At 36.7% G+C, this 27,519-nt stretch overlaps 2 protein-coding genes across 3 annotated transcripts; both read right to left on the bottom strand.

Moving 5' to 3' along the window:
- Positions 1 to 1,793: 1,793 nt before the first annotated feature.
- Positions 1,794 to 7,905, bottom strand: LOC104897406 (aldehyde dehydrogenase family 2 member B7, mitochondrial). Of its 2 annotated transcripts, none has more exons than XM_048646217.2 (11): positions 7,649 to 7,905; positions 5,427 to 5,521; positions 4,601 to 4,735; positions 4,361 to 4,503; positions 4,128 to 4,281; positions 3,788 to 4,017; positions 3,555 to 3,644; positions 3,138 to 3,311; positions 2,898 to 3,035; positions 2,615 to 2,814; positions 1,794 to 2,491 (listed from the first exon to the last, which is right to left on the bottom strand). In XM_048646217.2, exons 2-11 carry the CDS (start codon positions 5,494 to 5,496, stop codon positions 2,218 to 2,220), a joined length of 1,608 nt encoding a protein of 535 aa, XP_048502174.1. In that variant the 5' UTR covers positions 5,497 to 5,521; positions 7,649 to 7,905; the 3' UTR covers positions 1,794 to 2,217. The 2 variants fall into 2 exon arrangements, with proteins under 2 accessions (XP_048502174.1, XP_010682577.1); XM_010684275.4 differs by lacking the exon at positions 7,649 to 7,905 and adding an exon at positions 5,605 to 5,815.
- Positions 7,906 to 8,056: 151 nt separating this feature from the next.
- Positions 8,057 to 14,437, bottom strand: LOC104897408 (U4/U6 small nuclear ribonucleoprotein Prp31 homolog). The gene is given in 9 exon segments (XM_010684277.4): positions 8,057 to 8,419; positions 10,625 to 10,700; positions 10,785 to 10,887; positions 11,234 to 11,304; positions 11,397 to 11,961; positions 11,964 to 12,288; positions 12,747 to 12,884; positions 13,087 to 13,152; positions 14,261 to 14,437. Coding segments are annotated over 9 exon segments (1,467 nt in total). The 5' UTR covers positions 14,264 to 14,437; the 3' UTR covers positions 8,057 to 8,299.
- Positions 14,438 to 27,519: the final 13,082 nt, after the last annotated feature.

Consider the following 27,519-nt stretch of genomic DNA (forward strand, 5'->3'; position numbering starts at 1 on the left):
TCTCGATTCTCAACTTAAGTCACTCAACTCAAGTTCCCAACGACAGTTCCCACAACTGACGTTTTCTCTCAAACTTCACTCGAAGTTCCTTTCTCTTTCTCTTTCTCTTTCTCTTTCTCTTGCTTCACTCAAAGCTTTGTCACACTTACAAAGAGTTCACTCAAACCCTTTTTCTCAAAAATACACTTTATAAAATAATGGAAGAGTAATAAACTCGATTAATGTAAGTATGAATTCTCTTAAGGAAAAGGCACTGACACTTTAGATAACTTAAGACAAATTAACTAAGTCAGACACAATTTTGCTCAAATGAATTAGGCGCCTATTTATAGACAATTAAGACAAGACATGTTTCCACTAATTGACCATTATCACATGATCTCCATGATGTTTTAATTAATTAAATTAAATTAATTATTCCATGTCATGTAAAGCATCCACTAATCCACTACTTCACTTCATAGAAGCAGTAACACATTACGTGGTTTTTACAAACTTGAGATTAATTAAACTTATTTAATTAAATAAATACTTGGAGGATAATTAACTAAGCCACTAAATCCACTAACTACATAAAACGTGTAGCTGTAGTTTTTAGGCGTGCAATCTAGTTTTTAGGAAATAAATAAATAAAATACTTTAGCTAGTTTTTAGGAAAAATATCTTTTTCAAAATCTTTTATAAAACCGGAAAAACAATTTTATACATTAAAAAATCCGAAACATTTAAAAACCGGAAATATTAAATTTTTGAAAACTAAATCTTTTAAATAAAATATAAAGATTAAAAGTATACTTTAAAAAGATAATATTTGAAAATCAGTTAATTTAAAATCAGAAAATCTTTTAAAATCTTTTCCTGACAAACTTAAACTAAATTCCTAAAATAGTGGATCTTAGTCAAAATATCCCTAAAAACTCTAACAACTATATTGGACACAGATTTCACTTAGGCGCACAATATTAGAGTTCCTTAGGAGTTCCTAAATTAGTTTTAAGTCTTGTTCCCTAATCTTTAAGTCTTGTTCCTTAGCCTTGTTCCTATAGTGTCAGGTTTGTTCCTTTCATGGGAACAGAACCAAGTTCCTTGAGAATTCACCACGAACTTAATTTAAGCTTTACTCAACCTTAACAAGAAGATTAATAAATACCCTAATGATTCTAATCTTCATTCAATCTTGATTCTTCATCTCTCGAACATCTTTACTTCGATCTTGATTAATTCTCCGCTTTAATCTTCAATCAAGTATTCTCTTAGCTCGAGCATGAATTACCTTGCAACAACAGAAATAAAATATACTATGTCTTTTGTGGTTAGGTCATCTTCAAAACTCAAGGGTCAACACACAAAAAAATTGTCCTCTCGAGTTTCGAAAATGGAAAATATCATCTTCATGAGAGTTTCCATGCTAAATAGATTGGTAGATTTTTTTTTAATGTTTATTGATTTGCACATCCTTACTTCCACTTCTGTAAGTGAGGTTTTCTTTTTTCATAACGCAAAGCGATGGCCTCCGAGTTTATTTTTACCAAGAGGGTTGATTCTCTGGTGGCTTCTTATTGTATTATGTCTTTAACTAGATGGTAATTCAAATTTTTATTGTGGATACTTAAAGCATGAGTAAAAGTTGGTTGAGATGGTAATTGTGTCATGTTATAATAGCAAGAGGTCATGGGTTCAAATCTTGTTACAAGCTAATCTTACTTTTGTTAATCGACCTGACTTATTTAAACATATTGAAATTAATAAACTAATTCAAGACAAATAAACAATAGAACATATGGTCAGAAAAATAAAATCAAGACAAACAAAACCCCATTTTTATTTCAGTCGGTAGAAAAATGCCGTAGGATATCACAACAAAATACTTGCTCTATCCGTTTTATTTTGTTGTTCCCACTTCGAATCTTTTTATGAGAGGAAATAAGTCAAAGAATGAAGAACTTCCGGAAACGGAGAGAGTAGTATCTTATAGGGCTGGCAATCCCTGACACGACCTAATAACATGACACAAACCCGACCTGAAGTTACTAAGAAAACACGAACACGAATGACACGAAGTCAACCCGATTAGTTACAATTGTCATATTATGCAACTATTCCACTTTTTATATCATTTATGATACATTTGGGGGTCAACTCGAAATAGACACGAAACCAAACACGAACACGACCCACTGGCACGAATTGCCAGCCCTTGTATCTTATGTATGTCTTCTACAGCCATGCAGGATTCTTCAAAGGAGTAACTACAGCCTTGACTTGAAGGTAGTTCATCAAACTGTATATGCCCTTCTCCCTTCCTTGTCCACTCATTTTGTACCCACCAAATGGAATGCCTGCATCAAAGATATCAAAGCAATTCACCCAAACCGTGCCAACTCGTAATGCACGAGATAAGGTATTAGCAGTGTCAATGTCCTGGGTGAACACTCCGGCTGCTAGCCCATAGCGGGTGTTATTGGCTCGACGAACCACCTCTTCTAAGTCCCTACATTATAAATAGATGATGAAACAATATTTGATTGATTCATTAGTCCCATAATTTTGAAACAAAAAAAAAGGTGTTGTACATTTAGTTGTACTTGGTACAAAGAATGAAAAAAGAACTCACTTGAATTTGAAGATAGATTGAACAGGACCAAATATCTCATCTTGTGCAATCAACATGTCTTCATTGACATTGGAGAAAACAGTGGGTTGAATGTAGTATCCCTTTGATCCAAACTGTTCTCCTCCTGTTTCGAGCTTAGCTCCATTTTCGATACCTGATCTTATATATCGCATAACCTTCTCGAATTGCTCTGAATCGATCTAGCAATTCCAAAAATGTAACCATGATATATTACTAATGTACTACCAACAATAAGAAACACAAATGTCACTAGCCTGCTTACCTGAGGACCTTGCTCAATGTCTTTCCTGAAAGGATCACCAACAACACGCTGCATGGCACGAGCCTTTGCTTTCGCAACAAACTCATCATATACGCTTTCATGTACGTATGTACGAGAGCCAGCACAGCAGCATTGTCCCTGCAAACTCCACAATATAGATCTTATCATTCACTCTGCAGGTAATGTATATGTACTAGCAAGCATGAATCTAATAGACTAACTTGCAAAAGGTTATCTAACCTGATTGAAGAATAGGGCAAAATGAGCAAGTTCAACTGCCTTGTCTATATCAGCATCCTTGCATACAATGAAAGGAGATTTTCCTCCAAGCTCCAAAGTCACTGGCTTCAGATTACTCTTGGCTGCCATTTCAAGCACCAGTTTTCCAATCTCGGTTGATCCAGTAAAGGCCAACTGTAATATAACATTGTTGTTAGTTTCATCAATGGGTATCCAAGAGATTTAGTCATACCACTTATTATGACTGTGTTCTGTTCACCTGAAATCCACTTATTTGAACTTATTAGCCCTGAATTTAACTTAATTGAACATTTTGAACTAATCTGGCCGCGGACTTGGCTTAACAGAACTTATTGATCTTGAACTAACTTATGGGAATTTATTCGAACTAAATGAAGTGACAAGAACAGAGCCTACCTTATCCACATCCATATGAGATGCAAGAGCTGCACCAGCAGTAGGACCATAACCAGAGACAATATTTAGGACACCGTCAGGAAGTCCCGCCTGCCACAACATTCATAAAGTTAGAGCAAAGCTTTACAAATTTATTCCCAACTACTTAATTTAGGCTGTTTTTGTCCTGGGCAACGCGCAATTAACCCAAGGTAAACCAACAGGAATGCAGAAAGATTGCTCAGTCTTAGTACCTCATGGAGAAGCTTTGCTGCATAAAGTGCAGTCAATGGCGTTTGTTCAGCTGTCTTCATAACAATGGAATTGCCACAAGCTAAGGCAGGTCCTATCTTCCACACAAACATGAGAAGAGGGAAATTCCATGGGATTATTTGCCCTGCTACACCTATTGGTTCATGTAGTGTTTGTACATGGAATGGTCCATCAGCCGGTGCAGTTAGACCATGGATTTTATCTGACCATCCTGAGTAATTCAAACACAGAAAAGTGTCAAGAAAACATAAATGGTCAAAAACATAGTATATGCTTTACCCAAATATAAAAATGAAGATAACACCTTCTTTCTACACTCACCAGCATAATATCTCATTATACGAACACACATTGGTAGTTCGATTTTAGCAGCTTGTTCGTATGGCTTTCCATTGTCCCATGTCTCAAGAGCAGCAATCTCATCAGTATGCTGCTCAAGTAGATCAGCAAACTTCAACAGGATTTGTGACCTTTCCTGTATAATTGTTCGCAATCAGCTACACAAAACAGGAAATTCAGAGACTGAAAAACCAATGAAAAGACTAGCTAGTTACATAAGCAGTCATCTTAGGCCAAGGCCCTTCATCAAAAGCTTTGCGAGCAGCAGCAACAGCACGATCGATATCCTCAGCATCACCCTCAGAAACCTCAGCAATCACATTTCCTGTTCTAGGATCACATGTCTTGAACTTTTTACCTGAAACAAAAGATAAAATTGTCATATAAATATAGCTTGCCACATTTAACTTTGAATATTCCTTAAGCAGGAAGTTAATTTTCGGCGTAAATCTCACCTGATGCTGAATCCACAAATTTTCCATTAATAAGAAGTTGTGAATATTTCACCTTCACAGGTGGAATGATGGGCTCTTCAATGGCAGCAGTTGTGCTGTATTTGCAGACTACTCTTCTCAACTGAGAAGCTCTACCTGAGCAACAAAGACAGAAGTTGCACCATGAATCTTGAACAAGATCACATTGACCCAACTAGCTAGAGCCTAGAGATAACAATTTTGACATTTGACAATGAAGAATGAAAAACATAGCATGCTCTTTTGATCAAGATTAGCTAGGTAGACCTTAGACATGGCAGATTTAATTAGTCAACATTATTTCAAGTTCATTATTACTTAATTCAAAATATATTGATAATAATTTCTTAAAAGATGAGTATCAATATATATATATATTATTAAAACGCATGGGGAAAAACTGCACCTCGCCATATGTCCTCTCAGTGTATTTGACCCAAAAAGTTGTGGAACAGGTTTTGTTCTCTCGACCATCTATTTAAAATATCATCATTCTACTACCAAGCTACATCACATTTACGTAGTTACATACATCCAACTACTAAATATTCGTGCTTTATTACAACAGAAAAAGAACAAGGCGTTTGCCCAAAAAAAGTATTCGGGACATAGCTTGGACTTACAAACTAGTTTAAGTATCATATTGTGATATCGAAAACGAACATTTTGCACCTTTTGAAACGTTATGATTAGATACTAAGATACTTCTATATATGTAATGGATAAAAAGCAACAAAAATCAATAACAAGAGAAAGGAATACATATTAAGAAAAGTCAAACTCTGATAAAAAAAAGTGAAAGAAGTACCATGAGAAAAAGAACGAGTTGAAGACAGCAATGCACGAGAAAGAAAAGATGAGATGGTTTGACTTGCCATATTGATATTGCACTCCTCTTTTCCTCTGTTATCAACATTCAACCAGGAAGCATAAGTTAGTCAAAAGAGAGAGAAAGTAAGAGACAAAGACAAAGAGACATGAAATACCTGATCCACTTGATCTAAGTTTCAAGTACCTAAGTGAAAGAAGCTTGAGCATATGAATTGATGGGTTGTGAGCTTATTTTATAGAGAGAATAGGTTTGACTTCAAGGTTTGTACTACCTTCGTTTTTTTAATAGTTTTATTTGATTCATATCGACTTTCGATACGTTTTGATTTTTTCATTATTCACTGTTCACACATTCTTTATTGACTATATTATGTGAATTGAATTCTATGTAACACAAAATATAACTAAGTGTGATTTTATTAGAATCGTCTCGACTCTCGATATATATTTTTATAATATCAACTTTTTATACTTTGTACTTATAGGGAACTAAAGTTATTAATAATTAAATATATGTATTGGCAAGTATGTTGAGAGAAGTGTGTCAAGTATTTTGAAATAGAAGAAGTATACTCTACTCATATTTGACCATCATGTTTTATGTATGCGTCAAAAAATAAAACTTGATCATCTGTTAGATTTGTCTCAATATGTATTTTCTCAAAATCAACATTTCTACTTACCTAGTTGGTTGAAGATCCTCGTTCCCTCTCAATAACAGCCTTCATAAAAAGGGATTTTCATCTTTAAAGTCTTAAGTAATAATCTCCTCCTATGATAAAATTTTCTCATCATTGCATTTAATATAGGTGCCAGACTGGTCGCACGTTTTGGTATATATTAGATGGCCGTGTCATCAGTGTGTATATGATTATATTTATAGGATATTCTGTCATATTGGTTAGCATGAGGACTAAGGGTCTGTTCTCCCTAACTTATTTTCAGTTCAATTCAGCTCTTGACAATACTTTTACTCTCATATATCACTATTCATTTCAGTTCTATTCAGATCAGTTCAGCTCAGCTCTTTTATGCCGAAGAGAACATGCCCTAAGGTGTATCAAAAATTATTGAAAGAGCCGATCTAATTTCAATATAAAAGTAGATCTAATCATTAAATGAATTGAACTTATCATCGAAAATTAACCTAGTTATTTTTGGACTAATTCACTTTTTAATATTAAACTTATCATTACTTAATTTGATTTAAAAATAGGCGACTTTTGCGAAAGTAAAAAAATATTTACATTCCCCAAAAGAAGAAAAATAGTAGTATCCCATATTTCCATTCCACATTTGCATTAAAAAAGTGTAGCTACTATTATTAGGTGCGCCAGACTGGTTACAGATTGTGATCCATAAAACATGCAGGTAACGACGCTATTCTATGATTTCTATCTCTATCAAAATCAACTTATTCTCGAATATCAACTAAAAATCAGATAACTCGAAAAACAATGATAGAAGACGAAATTCAATTTCATGTTAAACTTGCAAAATATAAAATTGTAGATAATGTAACAATTAGAGGTTGATTCTTTCTTTTTCTTTCTTGATCAGCTTAAAGTACGGTCATATATAAAAAAACTAAAGTTAACTAATCCATTTGGTCGGTAATTAACAAATGTATTCAATAATCCCCTCTCATGGGGGAAGATCTCAATTCAATAAATTCTCTCCATGTGAATTGCCTCTTTTTTGGGGATGAAACTTGAAAGGTAATTTAAAAATCGAAGGTGTTTGAGACGAGCCTTTTCAGTGTGTAAATAACCAACCTAAATTAACAATTTCATACATTGTATAAAGTAATTTTATGTTAATAATCTAAGCACATGTTATCCCCACCTTATTTTCAGTTCAGTTGCAATCAGTTCAGTTGCAATCAGTTTAGTTGTAATCAGTTCAATTCAGCTCCAAGTATCATTTCTTATTTATAATTTTGATTCATTTCAGTTCAGTTCAATTTAGTTCAGTTGCAATAAGTTCAGTTCAGTTCAATTCAGTTGTAATCGATTCAATTCAATTAAGTTGTTATATGTAGAAGAGAACAGACCATAAAAGTGACTTTCATACTCCTCCGTTTAGTAATAGTTGCACCGTTTCATGTTTTCACATTTGTCGATGCATGGTTTCAAACATAAATATCTTCAATTATCAATGACTAAAAATTATAAAAAGTTAATATTAAAAAATATATACCATTTCATGTTTTCACGTGCGCTGATACATGGTTTCAAACATTAATATTTGCAATTATCAATGAGTAAAAATTATAAAAAAATTAATATTAAAAAAATACACATTGAAACGAATCTAACAAGGTCCCATATGACTATATTTTTCCTAAAATATAAATCACCAAAGATAATCAAAGTGTAAGATGTAAATAGTAAACATTAAACACTATGCAAATGGTGCAACTATTTCTAAACGGATGAAGTATATTGTAGTAAACCTGACTTACTACAAAGCCATAAATCCCCATCACAAATCAAATAAAAATTGCAGCAGAAAATTTAACCCTAAAAGGTAATCCAACTGCGAAAAATGATTTCCTGGTAATATTATTTGTTATTCTTCGTTAGGCAAGTTATAGGTAGACATATGTAGCAATAAAGTGAGACTCGAAATTCATATACACCGCAGACAATTTGGGCAAGCTCAAAGCTCAACATAGTAATCACTACAAAATTTTGCAATCTTTAAACTGGTAAACTAATGATACAGTGATCGATGAAAACATCAATTATGAGCATGATTATCGTTTAATTTACATGTTAAACTTGCAAACTCGATACAATGTTCAGCATCGAAACCGACACAGTCGAAGATTTAAAAGGCTGCAGAAGCTTAACTTCTACCCAAGTTGCTCTTAATTTTTGAGAATGTGCCGGTTTCAGAGAAATATGTACTTTGAGTTCCACTGCCAAGATGATGTGCATGAGCCTGCGGATTTGAAAGTTCAATGCCCTGCAAAAAAGGTGCAGAATCTCAACATTAGCTGACTAGCTGGCAAAAATTACAGAAATCTTAAGAAGCACCTTGCAAATCATATCTCAATGGTAACTTTTAGATGAGTTGCCAAAGGGCTGAAATATACAAGTATTAAAATTCACAACAAAATGAGTTCGATACACGATACTCGAGACAAGCTGAAGTCAGTTGACAAACAATATTATCATAGCCTCCACCGAGAGGAGGTAAAGTTCAGTCATACGGGTCCGTTATACAAGAATGTTCTATGTCACCAAAAGAAGCAGACATGAAGTGGAAAATACTTGCTCGCACGATTTATTAGTTGAAAATGAGCTAAAACCTACAAATCACATCGACTTGACCCCTTTCCTTCTCAGTATGTAACCCAAGGGTGTAGGTGGGTCAAGACTCTGAGTGTCATGGTATGTGAGCATTATGATGGCAATTTCGAATCCTGTTTTCCTAAATCAACAAGATGCACCAAAAATAAGTCTGATGAGAGGTGCGTAAGGTGACTTAGTGAGTGACTAAGATATCAGAGAAAAGACATTGTAATTGCCATAATGATACAATGTCCAATCCTTAGTTAGCTTCACATCAGCTTAATTACACACAATCACCATCATATAGTCCAATCAGAATCTGAACCGATATTCTAAACAAAAATTGCCACATTCTGAACATTACATTAGGAACCACTGACTGGGACTTAGGTATCGATCACTGCTGAGATAAGACAAAACTGTATCCAGAGGAAGTAAATTACATAATAGGACTTGCCAAACAGACATTATCAAGGGCCATAGGAGTTCCCAACACTGACTCTTGAAAATGTACATCGGATCCCAGCCAACCCCCCACCCCCCCCCCTCCAAAAAAAAAAAGCAACAAGAGGGAAAAAGATCCAGAATGGTAGTCAACTAAATTACAGTCGAGACTGCGAGAGTGAGCGAGACACACATATCTCCAGAATCAGCGGCCAACAAAACCACTAGTCCTAAAACTTAGCCCCAGCCAGTTGACTGACGAGCTAGACTATGCATACCATGTATCCAGTAGCATCAAGCTAGCAATGTTCTGTGAATTCAAATGAGATATGATGATTGCATGCAACCTCCTAGATAAGACTGACGATGCTCGAGTTTGTGGAGGTGCACTATTATGCCAAGCTAACTACCAAACAGTGCAAGCATGGTGATTCCCCTATACTAGGGGAAGCTAACGGCTCACCTGACTCCTATTCCCCCTTGCATTCCAGGAAAGGATAAAGCAATACAGGACCATTCTTAACATTTCGATTCGCCACCAAATCTAAGGCCATTCTTCACTCAATATGCACGAAGAGTTAGTAGGAACAAAATATAGGCATCTCATGCATCAACTCTAATAGAACTATAAGATACTCAGTATTTGGGCAAAAGGAAAATACTACCAGAAAATAGTGCAGAGGCTATTTACAATAAACCATTGACCCAAAAGAAGAGACTAAACCTAATTTAAAACCAAACCAGATATATAGAGACATCAACCTACAAAATGCCCAAAGTCAAGGAATACAATAGATATCACATGAACCTATGGAAGAAGAGAGGGATACCTAATACAAATCAAGACTAAGCAGCTAGAGACATCAATCAACAAATAGACCAAAGTCCCAAAAAAAAAAAAAGAGAAAACATTGGATGTCAGATGAACTTTTGGAACTCATTGGATATCAAACAAAGGAAACGGCTTTTCTACAATTGGAAGACTGAAAGCTTTACTTGGCAAAATGAGAGAAAATGACTCTTGGATAGTCTAGCACTGAGTAGTCCAAGTTCTGATATTTTCCCACCTTTTTAGATCAACAAGTCAAAAATACAACAAAGTAGTAGAGCAAGTTACAATCTTTCATGCCTAGATAAGTTACTATGCCTAGTCACCAGAATACTTACAGCTATTGAGCACATCTAGGTGCTTTATAAATATAATATCTGTTTTACTTGCTACTCCCTCTGTCCCACAGCGACTTATATGGGTTTTAAACAGATATATATATAGGAGTGTAACCAATTAGGATAAGACAAAGAGAGTTGGGTGTCATTAACTAAAGAGGACAATAAATGGGACAAACAAAGATAGAAAGTGCAATAGAGTGGGACAATAAAATAAATACTAGAATAATTATATTAATCAAGCAAACAGACAATATGTACAAACCTGCACAGGAGTAAATGCCAAACTCGAAGTTAACCCTGAGGTAGCGCCACTACTTCCATAGCGCTTCTCCTTGAATCTGGAAAGAACAAAGATAGATGTCATAAGAGGACTGGTCAACCTACCCAACACAAGAAAAGAGAACTAGTAGAAGAAAACTTACTTCTTAGCAACTTTAGCTGCAAGCTTGCTCGGACCAGCGGACATGCGTAACTTCCCACTTCCAGCTTGACCAAGCATACCATATCCTTCTCCCAACCCATCACCTTAAAAAGAAAAGATAAAGAAAATGAAACACGTGCTAGAACTTCAAGAAAAAAAAACTACTCAACCAAAATAGAAAGAGCCTTGTTGTAATTAAATATTGAAGTTTTGAAAAACTCAATTTCCACCAGCATAATGTGACAAGAATAGCTCATTTCTAACCTGAAGGCCTCATTACCATTGTGTAGATTTTTTTTTTTTAGAAAAAGAAAAAAGAAAAAAACACTGTGCGGATGATCATCAGTTGTCTAAAGAGATAACTCCAAGAGTCCGGTTATTCAAAGTCTAAATAAGGATCCGAAACATAAAGAATTTTAGACTTTGTTAAGCTAAAAAGAGAAACATTACCTAAAGAACTCTCTTCTGGCACACCAAAACGCATCCTGTTAGCCAACTTCCTCATATCTGTGATGGCATATCTGCAAATGAACAGGGCACAATTACACTAAGCAGATAATGTATGGGAAGGAAAAAAACCAAAGCCAGATACTTCAAACAGATATGGCTCTACCTTTCCTTCATCTTCCTCAGCCTTCGCCCTCCTCTTTTCTTTTTTGGTTCTGAATCAGGCACAGGAAGAGGTTTTGGGATCTTAGGAGGTGGTGGCTCTTGCCATTTCTCGATCTTCTTGCGGATCTCTTCACGTAATGTCCTTCCTGTCTTTCCAGTTGGATCTCCTCTTATAGAATCTACTCGTGCTGAAAGGGTTGACTTGGCTGCCAAAAGACGACATGCACGCATTTTCAAAGGAGGAGGCGTGCTTTGAAATATCTCTGTTTGCTCAATATAGCCAACACGAAATTGAGATGTTGCAGTTGAAAACCCCGCCAAATTCTTCTTTTTGGCCCCTAGAAGCTGAACATTACAAGCTGGCATCTTAGCTAATGCGGTCAAACCTCCAGCAGTCCCCATAAGTTTTGCTGCAACAGCACTTCCAACAATAGCTGAAAGATTGGGTGCAATATATACCATTCTGCTTTCCACAAAGTCAAGGACATTCTTCCTTGCTGAATCAAGTTCAATTGCACGATCACAAGCCTCAATAGTCTTCTGTAAAACATCCTCTGGAGTGGCTTACCACTGGTAGTTGAAGCAGTGACTGAAACTACCATAATAATTGCAGAAGGCAGAAGCCCTTCCAGATCCACTAGGGTCAAGTCCACTTCATTACCAATCTTTTTGACAACACGAGCATAGTCAATAGGGTGATGAACAAGAGATTCAAGCTCCGGAAATTTTAGACGGTACTTATCACGAATGAAATTGTGAATAATAATAATCTCATTTTCAATATCCACTGATAATGCATTACAGTCAACAATCAACTGATATTCAGGATCGTCTTCCAAAACTATTCCGTGATCAGGAATATCTGAACCTTTTTCCAATGCATCTTCAACTTTCTGCCAGTAAAAGAGCTTATTATCCATGACTGTATAACTATTAAATAATAAGTAAGAAAGACTCAGAAATTTATTCATTCAAACATCCCATCTTAAAGATAAGCAGTTGAAACAAGATTAGCACCCAATCCATAGAACAGATGACAGACAGAGAATAAGCAGTAAAACGAAATTAACAGATGATGGACCTAAGGAAGAGAGAAAGAGAAGGAGAGCCTCTGCAGTTGGCAAAATTAGAAGCACAGACTTAAAGTCATGCAGATGAAGCTAAATCTATCTTTCAGTATAGGACAAAGGACTTAGGCAATAAACACAAATGCTGATAATACATAACTGCTGACAATTACAAAATCATAGAAGCTAAGAACAACAGTAAGCATAACACTGTCTCATGAAGTCTGACAGTATGCCAAGAGGCCCAAGACTCAAAAGCAAGCATGCAATGTTTATGATCTCACCTGCATTATGTCACTGTAACGTTGAGATTTTTGTAGTTTCGAGACATTATCAAGATCATCATAATTCAAGGAGTCTATGTCAGCCAACTCTCCATCAATATCCTCCTCTATGTTCTCCCCGTCACCATCTTCTTCAACCTGCAAAAGTAACAAACAGAAAACAAACTGGATAAATGCCAAGCGCTAATGTACTTCTCCTTGCAACAACCTCTCACTGCGACCTCCACATTGTATTCCAATGATTTATGCTTTCAAGACCAATCAACTACAAACACCGACATAAAGAGCTCAAACACAGATAATTGCAGACTAAGAGTAAAGCTAAAAGTCATGAACTCACCACCATATCAGCTTCATTGTCAGATAAATCATCAAGATCAGCCAAAAATGAATCCGCAAGAGTTGCCTGGAACAAAATTTGAAAAAGAAACTCAGCCAATATGCAAAGAGGTAATATGACTTGTGCAGTCGATAAGCATGAGAACAGAACCGAGCATAGAAGATTTTATGTATTTTTTAAGCTCCCACTAGATATTTCCTACCCAAGTACTTCATACAGAAAATAGCCACAGAAACTTTTGGCACTACTCGAATTTCGAACATTTAAAACTTCTATTTCCAATCTCAGCGGCACAAGAAAACTGCCTCAACCCCAACCGCACCCTAGAAATAAAGAAAGAAAAGAAAAGGCACCAACAATAACCATCGTGATGGTTCTATAGGTGATATCTTATCATATTGATGATACTTAGCATGCTAAGCAAGTCGACATCCTAAACCATCACCGAAGAACCCCACTACACCTCCAGCATGTGCGCTGTCCAGACCGCAAAAAATAAGCCGGATAACACAAACTCATGAAATCAAACACTTAAGTACACACGAGATGTTAAATAGCCAATCTATTCACCAACTAGGGTTCTGTCAAATAGCCACTAACCAATCTTTGATCTTAAAACCATCAATTATAGATATATACCTTTCAATTATAATGATCATTGAGAAATAACATCATGTTCACCGGTGCTATTTAAACTTTCACACCTAAATTCATGCTAATTCTTATAAGAATAAACTTCTCAAGTTCATGATAAAACAAAAAAAGAAGTAACAAATTTAACTTTGATCATGACTTTCGTATTATTGCAATTCTACGCAAAATTTAGTAAAACTCTTAATTACTATGACTTCCTTCTACTTTATTACTATTTCTCATTGCCTACAAAACCTCTTTAAAGCACAAAAAAGCTATAAATTCAAACAAAGAAGCATAATAAACATATTAAAATAAACAATAGATGATTAAAGATTATAAATTAGGTCTCTCAATGATGAAACCAAAACTACTGTGGCCAAATTTACGTCTTTTTAACAGAGAATTGCACATATTCAAATCTAAATCACGCAAAAAAAAAAAAAAAAAAAAAAAAAAAAAACACTATAACTATGGAACTTGTATAATTCAAAGCAAATTAGTTAACAAAGAATCAGAATAAACGAAGAACAAGATTTACCATTGTGATTTAGCTTGGCCAAACTAACGAGTGAAATCAACGTCTGAAATTGGGATTATACTTGAAACCCTAATTCGCACATATAGCGCACAAATTTAGAATTGAATTTTCCAAACTGTTAAAAAAAAGTGAGGATAATAAGCTGGGTGATGGTTGTAAGTTAATTTCAAGGTTAAATTTTTTTTTTGACGGGTAATTTCAAGGTTACTTGCACGGGGTTAATTTAAGCATTTTGTCTAGAGTTGTGCACGAGTCACGTCGTACCAAAGTCATGTCCCTCTCGTATAAAAAACTCACCTCGATGAAAAATTAACCAACATCTTAGGAGGAGGGTAGATGTGTGAGTTCGAGAGTTATGAATTGTAAAAGAGGCCCTCCTGCACAAGACATGGACTTGATTGTATCTCAACCCCTCTTTTGAAATTTTGACATGATACAGGCGGATAGTTTTTCTTGGCCCAAACTAATGTGGCACGAGGCTCGTTGGCATGTCATATGGGATGATATAACTTGACACTGATCTAATTCGTGTACAACTTTAGGTAAAATGCTTAAATGAACCTTGTATTCTGATTTTGAATTTATGTAAGTAACCTTGAAGCCTCAAGTTACATGTTCTTCTCAAATTTTGACCTTAGTAACATATTTTATCATCATTCATGATTATCCTCCAAAGCTTTTTAGTTATATATATATATATATACTAGATAAATTCATTAAATATAACATTCAAACACATCAAGTCTCTTGGATGTTACTAGTATCAGTAGTATGTTATAGCACCTATCTATATTTCTATAGTGTACATTAGAAAAAAAGACACGGGTGCTTACCTTTAGGACAAATTCTCACTTTATCGCACAAAATATGAACAAAACAAGGGAATCTAAGCATTTGCTAAAGCAGATAATTATCAATTAGTAGAGCCCTAATTTGAAGAGGAAAACTTGTTAACTTACTCCCTTTTATTCTTTTTGTGCCATACTAGGGATGAAAGTTCAGTGTACGGTTTAGATTAGGGCATAATCCAATCCGATCCGAATAAAATTTGAATTTCAATTTTCAATCCGAATCCAAACCAATTAGGGTTTTAGTCGGATCTAACCCAACCCGAATTTTCATACTCTAAATTGGATCCAATACAAAAATCCGATTCTTTTAAAACCCTGATTTTTCGATGAAATAAATTAAGCACAACAACAATCTAATAGATTTAGAAAATGCGAATTAAGTGCAATTATTGTTTTAGGGGAAAGGTTGAAGTGCTATATGCATTGGGCTATAGAATAGTTTTTTTTGTATAAAAAAAAACAGTTAAGCACTTAAACCCAATCCAAATACATAATACAAGACATATTACTATTCGGTTTGTAACAGCCCCACATTCTCACACATCGTAATTACCTTTTTCGTGTGTCATGGACACGCACATAATCTAAGTGGGGCTACCACAAGCAGCAGGTCATACTAGATTTACCACAACCATATTTAAGATAAAGCACTTTATAAACATTATTATTACAAACCATCGATTTATAACCTTTAAAGAAAACTATTCAAAATACTTATACAAATATATATATATAAGTGTATTTATAGCAAAAATGCTTTCCAGCGGAAGATGGAAATCGACTAAGAAGCAACACAACAACAAAGGACTTCACAAAATGGTGCTGACCCACGCGACCATGGCAAACTTAAAGAAGTAGTTTCCCCACCTCCTTTGATCTTCCTGCAACAATTACACTCCTGCCCCACCAGACAGGTTCAAGAACAAATATCAACAGACAGTTGAGTACAAAAGTCATCCCAAAATTTCTTGTTTGGTGGCTTATATGTCATGAAATCCAATTTTGTTAAAATAAAATCAATGCATTTCACAATAATACATTTACCAATACTGGAATCAATATTCATGTGCAAAACCTTAGAGTGATAAAAAGAATTACATCATGAAGATCACCATTCGAGTCATTCAACTTCCTCAAATCAAAACATTATTATACTTGGGAAAGTGAACACGAGTAGAGAGGGGCTCCTATACTAGGGCCGACTATCTCTAAACTATTGGAGGTCGTCACCCCACCGTTTAAAATTTTATGCTTGCAAGCCTTAACTAGGACATGTCCCATTCTTATTATTTGCTGGACTTCACCCACCCAGCGAGGGTTCGGAAGGAGATCACCCATCCTCCAAGGGTTGTTGTTCATACCATACCTTACTAGGTACCGGCCTTTACCCATTTCCATTTATAATCTATTTATCTCTGTAGTTTAAATATATAGTACATCACTACCTCACTTGAAAAAACATATATTCATCCATAAGAAGATGAAAAGGAGGAGTAGTCACACTCATCCTAGTATTACCATTGTTTTAATGTACTAAACCTTACGTGAAATTCCTCGTTTAATAATTGAATTTTTCCCATGTTGATGAAAGGTAAAACTTTTTAGGAAAATAGTCAAACTATGCTGGTTGTACAAAATATGCATATACCTAGGTATCTAGCTTGCTCATTTAAACCTCCTTTACAAAGTAAACTAGTTTGAACATATAAAATTTCGTCAGAAATTTCAGCATAAAACAGTAGCATTAAAATGGTTCTAACTTCCTGCTCAGGAGTCCAAATCGAGAAATTTCAGGACCTATCCTCAAGAGTTTTTCGTTACGAACATTTTCTTGTGAAATAGAGAAAGGCTAAAAACCACGTTTCGGGGGACAAAACTTCGATTTACAGTAACAGGTCACATGAAATCCGAAAATAATACTCAACACTTTATTAAAATCCTAAAAATTTCCTTTAAAGAGAACTTTTATTTTAATTTATGAGTGAAGAGAAAAGACTTCTAAATCTGTAAAAGAAAGTTATCACCTAAAAGAAATAATATATATATTTTTATTTATCTACATATTTGCATAATAATACATACTTTTATCAAAATTCATTTCCATTATAATAGAGTGACTTCCTTAATTCTCCTCTTTCATGGATGAACATCAAGAGTATTTATAACTCGAAATCAATCACATGCAAGTGAAATCTTAACTCAAAATTTAACATGCATGAACTATTTTCATCAATTTGATCAAAAAATTAAAAAAAAAACATAATTGAACTACCACACATCAAAATGTCACCAAAACTAAAGAGAGTAAATAAAGAGGGTGTTCTCATTTACCTTAATCTCCTTGATCTATCACTCAAATCGTTTTCCTAAGCTCCTTTTACCTCCAAAGACTTTAAACTCCAAGTTCCTACATAGTTTTATCAATGCATACCATTAATTTCATGAGCTAAGCTTACATCCAACTTTAAATATGTTCTTCTACTTCCTTTAAACTTTTCTTACCTTGTATGAGGATGATTCTTTAAAATCTTCTTATTCTCCTACAAAGATCTTTACTCCTAGACTCCTTTTTATGCAAAATTTCAATCAATTACTAGATTAGGATCCTTTGATGAAAATTTTTTCCAAAGAAATGCTCATAAGGGACGAAGAGGAGAAAGGAAAAGAAAGAGGAATTGCACCTCTATTTCTGGCGGGTGCATGCAGTGGGGAAAAAGGGAAGTGGGCAATGTTATTTTAATCTAATTTAGGGGCTTTGGAAGTTGGGGTATCACCCTAGGGTTGTCCCCTACCCATTGAGAATCCCAATCTTCTCTTTCCTCATAAGTTTAATGAGATATCCTTCATTTTATGGGTTGCTGTCCAGCAGTCCTTAACTCACTTAATCATGTGTTTGGGGCCCTAAAACCCCTTCCTAGCCTAACCAAAAAAGATGTACACTAGTAGCCCACACATGGTAGGGCATATTACAAGTGTTTTTAGAGTTTCATTCCTTTATTCATGGCCCTAAAGTGATGTTACTTCCAAAGTCTCAAATCTAAGATAGAACTTGGTTTCATTTTTTTTTTTCTAGAGTTTATTTTATTCCTTCCATCCTCCTAAGAACAATTTATTACCCCTTTACCATAGGTAATTGAACACTTTCACTTGTCCTTCAGAGATCATAAGAAAATTTAATTATAATAACATTACGAATATGCACATATGATATTATTGGTACGCACATGGAGAATGATTGAGATGTTTTTTTTTTAAAAGGTTAAAATTTTGGAAAAATTCACATAAATAATCCGAACTATTGGCAGTCTTCCCATATTAATCCCAATTATGAATTATTCTAGTATAATCCTAACTATTTGGGGTATCTTCTCCTAATGACATGTAACATGAAGAAACTGGTTGAGCAAGTTATTTAAGGCACGTGTCTTGCATTTATTGGTTCCTATAAGTTTTTGAAAGATTGTAAAAGAATTTAATCACAAAACTCAAATTTCTCCCTCCACCCTTTTTCCCCACCGTCCCCTACAAAACAATAGAAACCCACCACAATCACCAACACCACCTTCGACACCACCATTTTCGTTATTGTCTCGCCACCGCCATCCTCATTTGACGTCGCACCGTCTTTCGCTCGCCACCATTGTTCCAGTACACCACTAGGCTTGTTAGTGGCCTAATTCGACCACCTAAGCTCCAGATTTGGAGCTTTAATGGTCGAATTTGACCATCTAACACCAAACATAGTGCATTAATGGAGGACGGAGGTTTGTCTCATATGTTCCCTTCTTTTTAGTCTTTTTGGTTGGTGGTTGAGATATTGTCCAATTTTGTTGTTTAGGTGGTTCGGAATGGTGGTTTTATGGTTAGGGTGGTGGTGTTGTGGTGGTTAAGTTTGCATATTTTTTAATTTGCGCAATTCGTGAATAATTGTTGTTTATGGTTGTTGTTTGTTGGCATGGAACTATACTGGAGATAGTGTTGTGGTAGGGAAATAAACGGTTTTGAGGGGGCATGCGATTGGGGTTGGGGGTAGTTTTCAGGTGGATGGAAGTGTTTTTCGAGGTGGTGGGCTTGGTTTTGCGGTTGATGATGGTGGTTTTCGGGGAGAATAAAATGATTTCCAAATTGGTGCTGGTGTTTCATAGGGTGGGTGGGTGTACCGGTGGTGTTTCAATGGATGAAAGTGGTGGTCAGTGGAAGAGAAAGGAAGAGAGAAAGAAATAAAAAATAAAAAAAAACGAAAATCTTAAAATTTAACCGGTTTAACAAGTTGTAGGTCATCCGGGTTCAATTAAGGAATGTAACTCAATAGTTGGGATTATACTAGAATAATCCATAATTGGGATTAATATTGGAAGACTAGTCATAGTTCGGATTATTCATGTGAATTTTTCCTAAAATTTTTCGGGCTGTTACATGCTACCCTACTTAAGGAAGTTTCATCCCGAAACTTAACGATGATATAGAAACCTAACCTTAACTTTCTTCGTGGAATAGTGCAGGATAGCGGGCTTTCATGTCTGCTTCTTTCTCCCAGGTTGCCTCCTCGGTGTTGTGATTCCGCCATAGAATTTTAAGCAATGGTATTGATTTTCCTCTCAACTCTTTAACTCTTCGATCTAAAATACGTACGGGCTGCTCCTCGTAGCTTAAGTTCTCCTCAATTTGCAGAGGTTCATGCCTTAATATGTGAGAGGGTCATAAACATATTTCCGGAGTTGCGAAACATGGAACACGTTGTGCACCCTGGCTAACTCAGGAGGTAGGGCTAGCTCAAAGCTACTTCCCCGACTCTTCTCAGGATCTCATAAGGCCTATAAACTTGGGACTTAGCTTCCCTTTTATCCCAAATCTCTTTACTCCACGGGTAGGGAGACTTTTAGAAACACTTTATCTCCTTCCTGGAACTCCAAAGTCTTCCGTCGCACATCAGCTACTTCTTCTGACGATCTTGAGCATTTTCATCCTTTCCTGAATCATTCGAACCTGCGCCATGGTTTCTTTGAATCATTTCTGGTCCCACATCGCCCCCTTCCCATAATCATCCCAACATATCGGTGTTCGGCATCGGCGACCATATAAGGCTTCATATGGGGCCATATCAATGGTAGCCTGATAGCTATTGTTATAGGAGAACTCGACAAGTGCCAACCGGTCCTCCCAAGATCCCTGGAACTCCATTACACAAGCTCTAAGCATGTCTTCCAGTACTTGAATGGTCCTCTCAGTCTGACCATCAGAAGCTGGATGAAACGATGTGCTGAATTTTAACTTTGAACCAAATGCCTCCTGTAACCTCTGCCAAAAGCTCGAGAGGAAACGAGTATCCCTATCCGATATTATGGTTCTTGGCACCCCATGAAGTCGAACTATTTCTTTCACATATGACTCAGCCATTTGTTCATACTCCACGTGCTTTTCATAGCGATAAACCGACTCGTTTTCGTGAGCCGGTCAACAGTTACACATTGAGTCATTTCCTTTTCTTGATCTGGGTAGGCCAACAACAAAGTCCATGGAGACCGACTCCCACTTCCATTCAGGCACTGGCAACGGTTGAAGAGGGCCTGCTACCTTACCTCGATCAAATTTTATCTTCTGACATGTTAAACATTTGGAGACATATCTAGAAGCATCTCTCTTGAGTCCCCTCCACCAAAAGTATTCTTTGAGATTACGGACTAACTTGTCCCTCCCCGGGTGAACCGAGTAAGGACTACTATGAGCCTCCTTTAAGATCTTTTCCTTTAAAGCTGGATCCTCCGGAACACACCATCGCCCTTTCAATCTAATGCTCCCATCTTCGCCCAGGTGGAATTCGGAAGGTTCCCCCTCCCATCTTGGCCCGTATCTCCGCCAGAAACTCATCTTGGCCCTGCTTCTCTCGGATTTCATCAAACAAAGATGGTTGCGCAGTTAATACATTTAATGACTCCTGCGGAACTCCCCTCTTGACCACATTCAGATCCAACCTTTGAAATTCCTCATATAATTCATAGGGTAAACTTAACAAGGAATTTACTACTCGCCTAGGCCTGCGACTCAAGGCATCTGCCACCTATTTGCTTTACCCGGGTGATACTGAATCTCCATGTCGTAATCTTTCATTAATTCTAGCCATCTCCGCTGCCTCATGTTGAGTTCCTTCTGAGTGAAAATATATTTATAACTTTTATGATCGTGAATATCTTGCAAGGAACCCCATAAAGATAATGCCGCCACAATTTTAGCGCAAACACCACTGCTGCCAATTCCAAATCATGCACAGGGTAGTTCTTTTCGTGAGGCCTCAATTGTCGGATGCATATGCTATAACCCTTCCATTCTGCATGAGTACACAACCCAATCCTTCAATGATGCATCACTGTAAACTTCGTATGGTTCTCTGCTATCGGGTAAGGTCAGAACGGTGGCACTCGTCAGACGCAGCTTTAGCTCTTGAAAAGCTTCTTCACATTTCGGTGTCCATTGGAACTTGACATCCTTCCTAATCAAACTGGTGATGGGAAACGCTATGCGGGAGAAATTTTCAACAAACCTCCTATAATATCCTGCTAATCCCATGAAACTACGGACCTCGGTCACAGAGGTGGGTGCTGGCCATTCCATAATCGCCTTGATCTTCTCAGGGTCTACGAAAATTCCTCTCTTAGACACTACATGGCCCAAAAACATGACCTGCTCCAACCAGAATTCACATTTGCTAAACTTCGCGTAAAGTTTTCTCTTCGTAGAATCCCTAGAACAATCCTCAAGTGTTCTTCGTGCTCAAAAGGACTCTTCGAATATACCAAAATATCATCAATGAAAACTACCACAAACTGGTCCAGGTATGGCTTAAAATATCTTTGCATTAAATCCATAAAGGCTGCTGGGGCATTAGTTAACCCGAATGGCATCACCACAAATTCATAGTGTCCATACCTAGTCCTAAATGCGGTCTTGGGTATATCCTCCTCCACAATTCTCATTTGATGGTATCCCGACCTGAGATCTATTTTCGAAAACACCCTTGCTCCCTTAAGTTGGTCAAACAAGTCATCAATTCGGGGTAAGGGGTACCTATTCCTAATGGTAAGCTTATTTATCTCACGATAATCAATACATAGTCTCATGGTCCCATCCTTTTTCCTAACAAACAGCACAGGTGCCCCCCAAGGTGATGCGCTGGGCCTATGTAGCCTTTTGAAAGTAATTCTTCAAGCTGGGTTTTTAACTCGGCCATTTCTGCCGGGGCCATACGGTATGGGGCCTTAGATATAGGTGTTACTCCGGGCATTAAGTCTATGTGAAAATCTACAACTCTATGAGGGGGTAATCCAGGCAATTCATCAGGAAATACATCACAAAACTCCTTAACTACCGGTATGTCTTCTGGTTTCATCACAACTTTAGTGGTGTCCACCACTTGACACAGGTACCCTACATTCCCCCTTTTAACTCCTTCATCATCTTCAGAGCAGATATTATTTGTACCCTAGGTTTCACTGTAACCCCTTCATATCTTACTTGAGTTCCTGAGGCTGTTGTAAGTTGGATGGTCCGCCTAGTACACTCTATCACTGCCCTATGATCCCTTAACCAATCCATTCCCAAAATTACGTCATAGATCCCTAGTTCGAACTGAACTAAATTTGCCATAAACTCGTTCTCAGAAATTCTGACAGGACAATTTCTATACATAACGTCACACAAGGACTGGGTTCCATCCGGAACGCCTATCAATAAATTTATTGTGGATGGGGAAGGAACTTTTTTCAAATTTTTAACAAATGAAACAGAGATGAATGAATTGGTGGCTCCAGAGTCAAACAACACATGAGCATTTACAGAGCATACGGGAAAGGTGCCAGAAATAACATTACCTCTAGTTGTAGGAGCCTTTAGATTCCCTTGGGAGCTTTCAGACATAGAAAATACTTTGCCCGGGGTTTTCCCAGAATTTCCCCGATTTCCTTGATTGAATCCCGCATTCCTACCTTGGAAACCCTGGGGTTCCCCCTGCTCGATTGTACCCAACAAATCCAGTTTGCCTCCCGGAGCCTTCACCATTTCCGGACTTCTGAGGGCAATCTCTAAACCTGTGACCCGGCTTCTTGCATCCAAAGCAGACTTCCTTTCCCTCACAGCTCTTTCCCCAGTGATCCTTTCCACACTTAAAACAAGCTTTTCCCTCTTTGGTGCCTTTTGTGGCCTTCACCCCTTTGCTGTTGTTCTGAGCCACTTCTCGTCGTTTGATTCCTCCTCATTCATTTTACCGTCATTCTTCCTCCTATTTGACTCCTCCTCTTTCTGATCAATCCTCCCTGCTCTAGGGCTCGATCATATAACTCTTGATAGTTGGTGTAATACCCCACCCTCTTCTGGTACTTAAAATTCAACCCTTCGAAAAAGCGAGATGTTTTAAATTTCTCCGAGCTGACTAGTTCTGGAGCAAAACGGACAACTCCATAAATTTTGCAGCGTATTCCACCACGTCATCTTTCCTTGCCGGAGATATAGAAACTCACTCTCTTTCTTCTTCTGTAGAGCTGGGGGATAAAACCTTTGACGTATGGTTTCCAGAAATTTGTCCCAAGTGTAGTCTGATTGCTGGAAATTTTTCTTGACAGTCCTCCACCATATCTCAGCTGGCCCTTCTAGGTAGAATGAAGCCAACTTAACCTTCATATGCTCAGGACAACTTATGATCTCAACAGCTTTTCCATGTACGCTATCCAGTCCTCAAACTTAACCGGATCTGGCTCCCCATCGTAGGTTCTTGGCCTGTGGGATGATAGCCTCTTATAAAATTTTCCTTCTTCATCATCAGACCTTTGACCCTGAGCCTCCAGTATAGCCAATAATCGAGCATTCATGCTCTCCATCTGACGCAACCGTCCTTCCATTGAGGAGCTCGATTCTCTAGCATTTTCGTCCCCTTGAACGAGAGGAATTTCGCCTTCTCTCGACATGCTCTTTCACGATGCCTTCCCTTATTTAATTCAAAGAATATTACTAAGTTAGATGATTTAAATTTAAACTAACCATAGTAATTTCACCTCATATATAATAATCATACTAATCATCATGTTGACAAATAACACACACAAGTTGTAGCAACACACTATTATGATATTGACTACTCATGAACCATTATCCTTTCCTGGCCTAAGATGGCTACCTTTTTAAACATACATATTTAAGTTATAAGAAATCGAGTTGGCCCAAACAAATTTATCCCTTTCATAGAAGATAATACCAACTCCTCATAAGAGAGTTTATAGTTACCACGCTACTGGTAATGCATAGCACCAAAGTTCTACATCATCAAATGAAAACATAAATAAATTGTTCATACAATCCAAATGGTCATAAAAACAATGTCTTAATCAAAGAAAGTAAAGTAGAATAATAATAATCTTCTTCCCCTTAGCCATTTCACGGAACTTCCCTTCTTCTTTTAATTCCATAATTCCGCTTCCTACTAATCCAAGTCTAGAGGGTCATAATAATAGCCACTATCAGTGGTACTGATGCTAGGGTCCTCAGGTACATAGTCGGGATCCCAAATATTAGCGTTGCTAACCGACCCTGCACTACTACCATTAAGGGATACACTCACACTAGGTGGGGTCCTCCTAGAAGTACCTGCGGTAGACTGCCTCCTATTATCATCCCTAACAACTCTTGTCTCTTTTGCCTCTTCGCGGGTTCCCAACCGCTCATAGAATTTCCGCCAGAACTCCCCAGCATCTTCAATCATTCCCCTTTCCCTAATCCGGGTATCTACCTTCCTCATATCTCTTAATACCTCGTCCGCTGACACCTTCCATCTAATGGCCTCTTTTGGTACCCCTTCGGGCCTATTCCTCCTCCCAAGATCCCCACATTTGCTACATACAAGTATAAAAGCCTCCAATATGCCCTCCTAAATGATTCCCATGGTTCACACTCGGGCAAGGTCTTAATCAGAGTGTAAGCTTGGATTTTCGACCTTGAATACTGGTTGTGATCCCCTCTTCCATAGACCGCATTCCAATCAGCAATCTTCCCAAGTACGCGGTTAGCATTATCCATTGCATCCTCCCAGGCAGCGTTTCTCGGCCTATAGGTATCTGGTTCCTGCATAAAGGGTCCACGAGATCCTTGGCCTTTCTGATTCCTGGAACTCATCTACACCATACATCAACAAACATAATATCCGTTACTTCACATCAAATCATTAATCTTTAATAATGTCATTAAGCATCCATATATATACATTTCTATTCTTAACAATATTATAATATCTCTTTACCTCAAGGTTTCCTTCACTTACAAATTGTAATCCCAACACACCTTTTTCCCTCTTATATGTACCCCTAACAATCCCAAGAATTCAACATATACCCTCATACACATAAATTACACGTATTAAGATTAAAATAGGTTGTAATTAACAAAAACTTCTCAAGTAATAATGTGAAAATAATATATATATATATGTATTACTTTTTTTTAAAAAAAATAAACCTAGGCTCTGGTACCAACTGTAACAGCCCCACATTCTCACACATCGTAATTACCTTTTTCGTGTGTCATGGACACGCACATAATCTAAGTGGGGCTACCACAAGCAGCAGGTCATACTAGATTTACCACAACCATACTTAAGATAAAGCACTTTATAAACATTATTATTACAAACCATCGATTTATAACCTTTAAAGAAAACTATTCAAAATACTTATACAAATATATATATATAAGTGTATTTATAGCAAAAAATGCTTTCCAGCGGAAGATGGAAATCGACTAAGAAGCAACACAACAACAAAGGACTTCACAAAATGGTGCTGACCCACGCGACCATGACAAACTTAAAGAAGTAGTTTCCCCACCTCCTTTGATCTTCCTGCAACAATTACACTCCTACCCCCACCAAGACAGGTTCAAGAACAAATATCAACAGACAATTGAGTACAAAAGTCCACCCCAAAATTCATGTTTGGTGGCTTATATGTCATGAAATCCAGTTGTGTTAAAATAAAATCAATGCATTTCACAATAATACATTTCCCAATACTGGAATCAATATTCATGTGCAAAACCTTAGAGTGATAAAAAGAATTACATCATGAAGATCACCATTCGAGTCATTCAACTTCCTCAAAACAAAACATTATTATACTTGGGTAAAGTGAACACGAGTAGAGAGGGGCTCCTATACTAGGGCCGACTATCTCTAAACTATTGGAGGTCGTCACCCCACCATTTAAAATTTTATGCTTGCAAGCCTTAACTAGGACATGTACCATTCTTATTATTTGCTGGACTTCACCCACCCAGCGAGGGTTCGGAAGGAGATCACCCATCCTCCAAGGGTTGTTGTTCATACCATACCTTACTAGGTACCGACCTTTACCCATTTCCATTTATAATCTATTTATCTCTGTAGTTTAAATATATAGTACATCACTACCTCACTTCAAAGAACATATATTCATCCATAAGAAGAGGAAAAGGAGGAGTCACACTCATCCTAGTATTACCATTGTTTTAATGTACTAAACCTTACGTGAAATTCCTCCTTTAATAATTGAATTTTTCCCATGTTGATGAAAGGTAAAACTTTTTAGGAAAATAGTCAAACTATGGTGGTTGTACAAAATATGCATATACCTAGGTATCTAGCTTGCTCATCTAAACCTCCTTTACAAAGTAAACTAGTTTGAACATATAAACTTTCGTCAGAAATTTCAGCATAAAACAGTAGCATTAAAATGGTTCTAACTTCCTGCTCAGGAGTCCAAATCGAGAAATTTCAGGACTTATCCTCAAGAGTTTTTCGTACGAACATTTTCTCGTGAAATAGAGAAAGGCTAAAAACCACGTTTCGGGGGTCAAAACTTCGATTTACAGTAACAGGTCACATGAAATCCGAAAATAATACTCAACACTTTATTAAAATCCTAAAAATTTCCTTTAAAGAGAACTTTTATTTTAATTTATGAGTGGAGAGAAAAGACTTCTAAATCTGTAAAAGAAAGTTATCACCTAAAAGAAATAATATATATATTTTCATTTATCCACATATTTGCATAATAATACATACTTTTATCAAAATTCATTTCCATTATAATAGAGTGACTTCCTTAATTCTCCTCTTTCATGGATGAACATCAAGAGTATTTATAACTCGAAATCAATCACATGCAAGTGAAATCTTAACTCAAAATTTAACATGCATGAACTATTTTCATCAATTTGATCAAAAAAAAAAAAAAACATAATTGAACTACCACACATCAAAATGTCACCAAAACTAAAGAGAGTAAATAAAGAGGGTGTTCTCATGTACCTTAATCTCCTTGATCTATCACTCAAATCGTTTTCCTAAGCTCCTTTTACCTCCAAAGACTTTAAACTCCAAGTTCCTACATAGTT

The sequence above is a fragment of the Beta vulgaris genome, chromosome 6 (assembly GCF_026745355.1).
Source record: "Beta vulgaris subsp. vulgaris cultivar EL10 chromosome 6, EL10.2, whole genome shotgun sequence".
NCBI lineage: Eukaryota > Viridiplantae > Streptophyta > Magnoliopsida > Caryophyllales > Amaranthaceae > Beta > Beta vulgaris.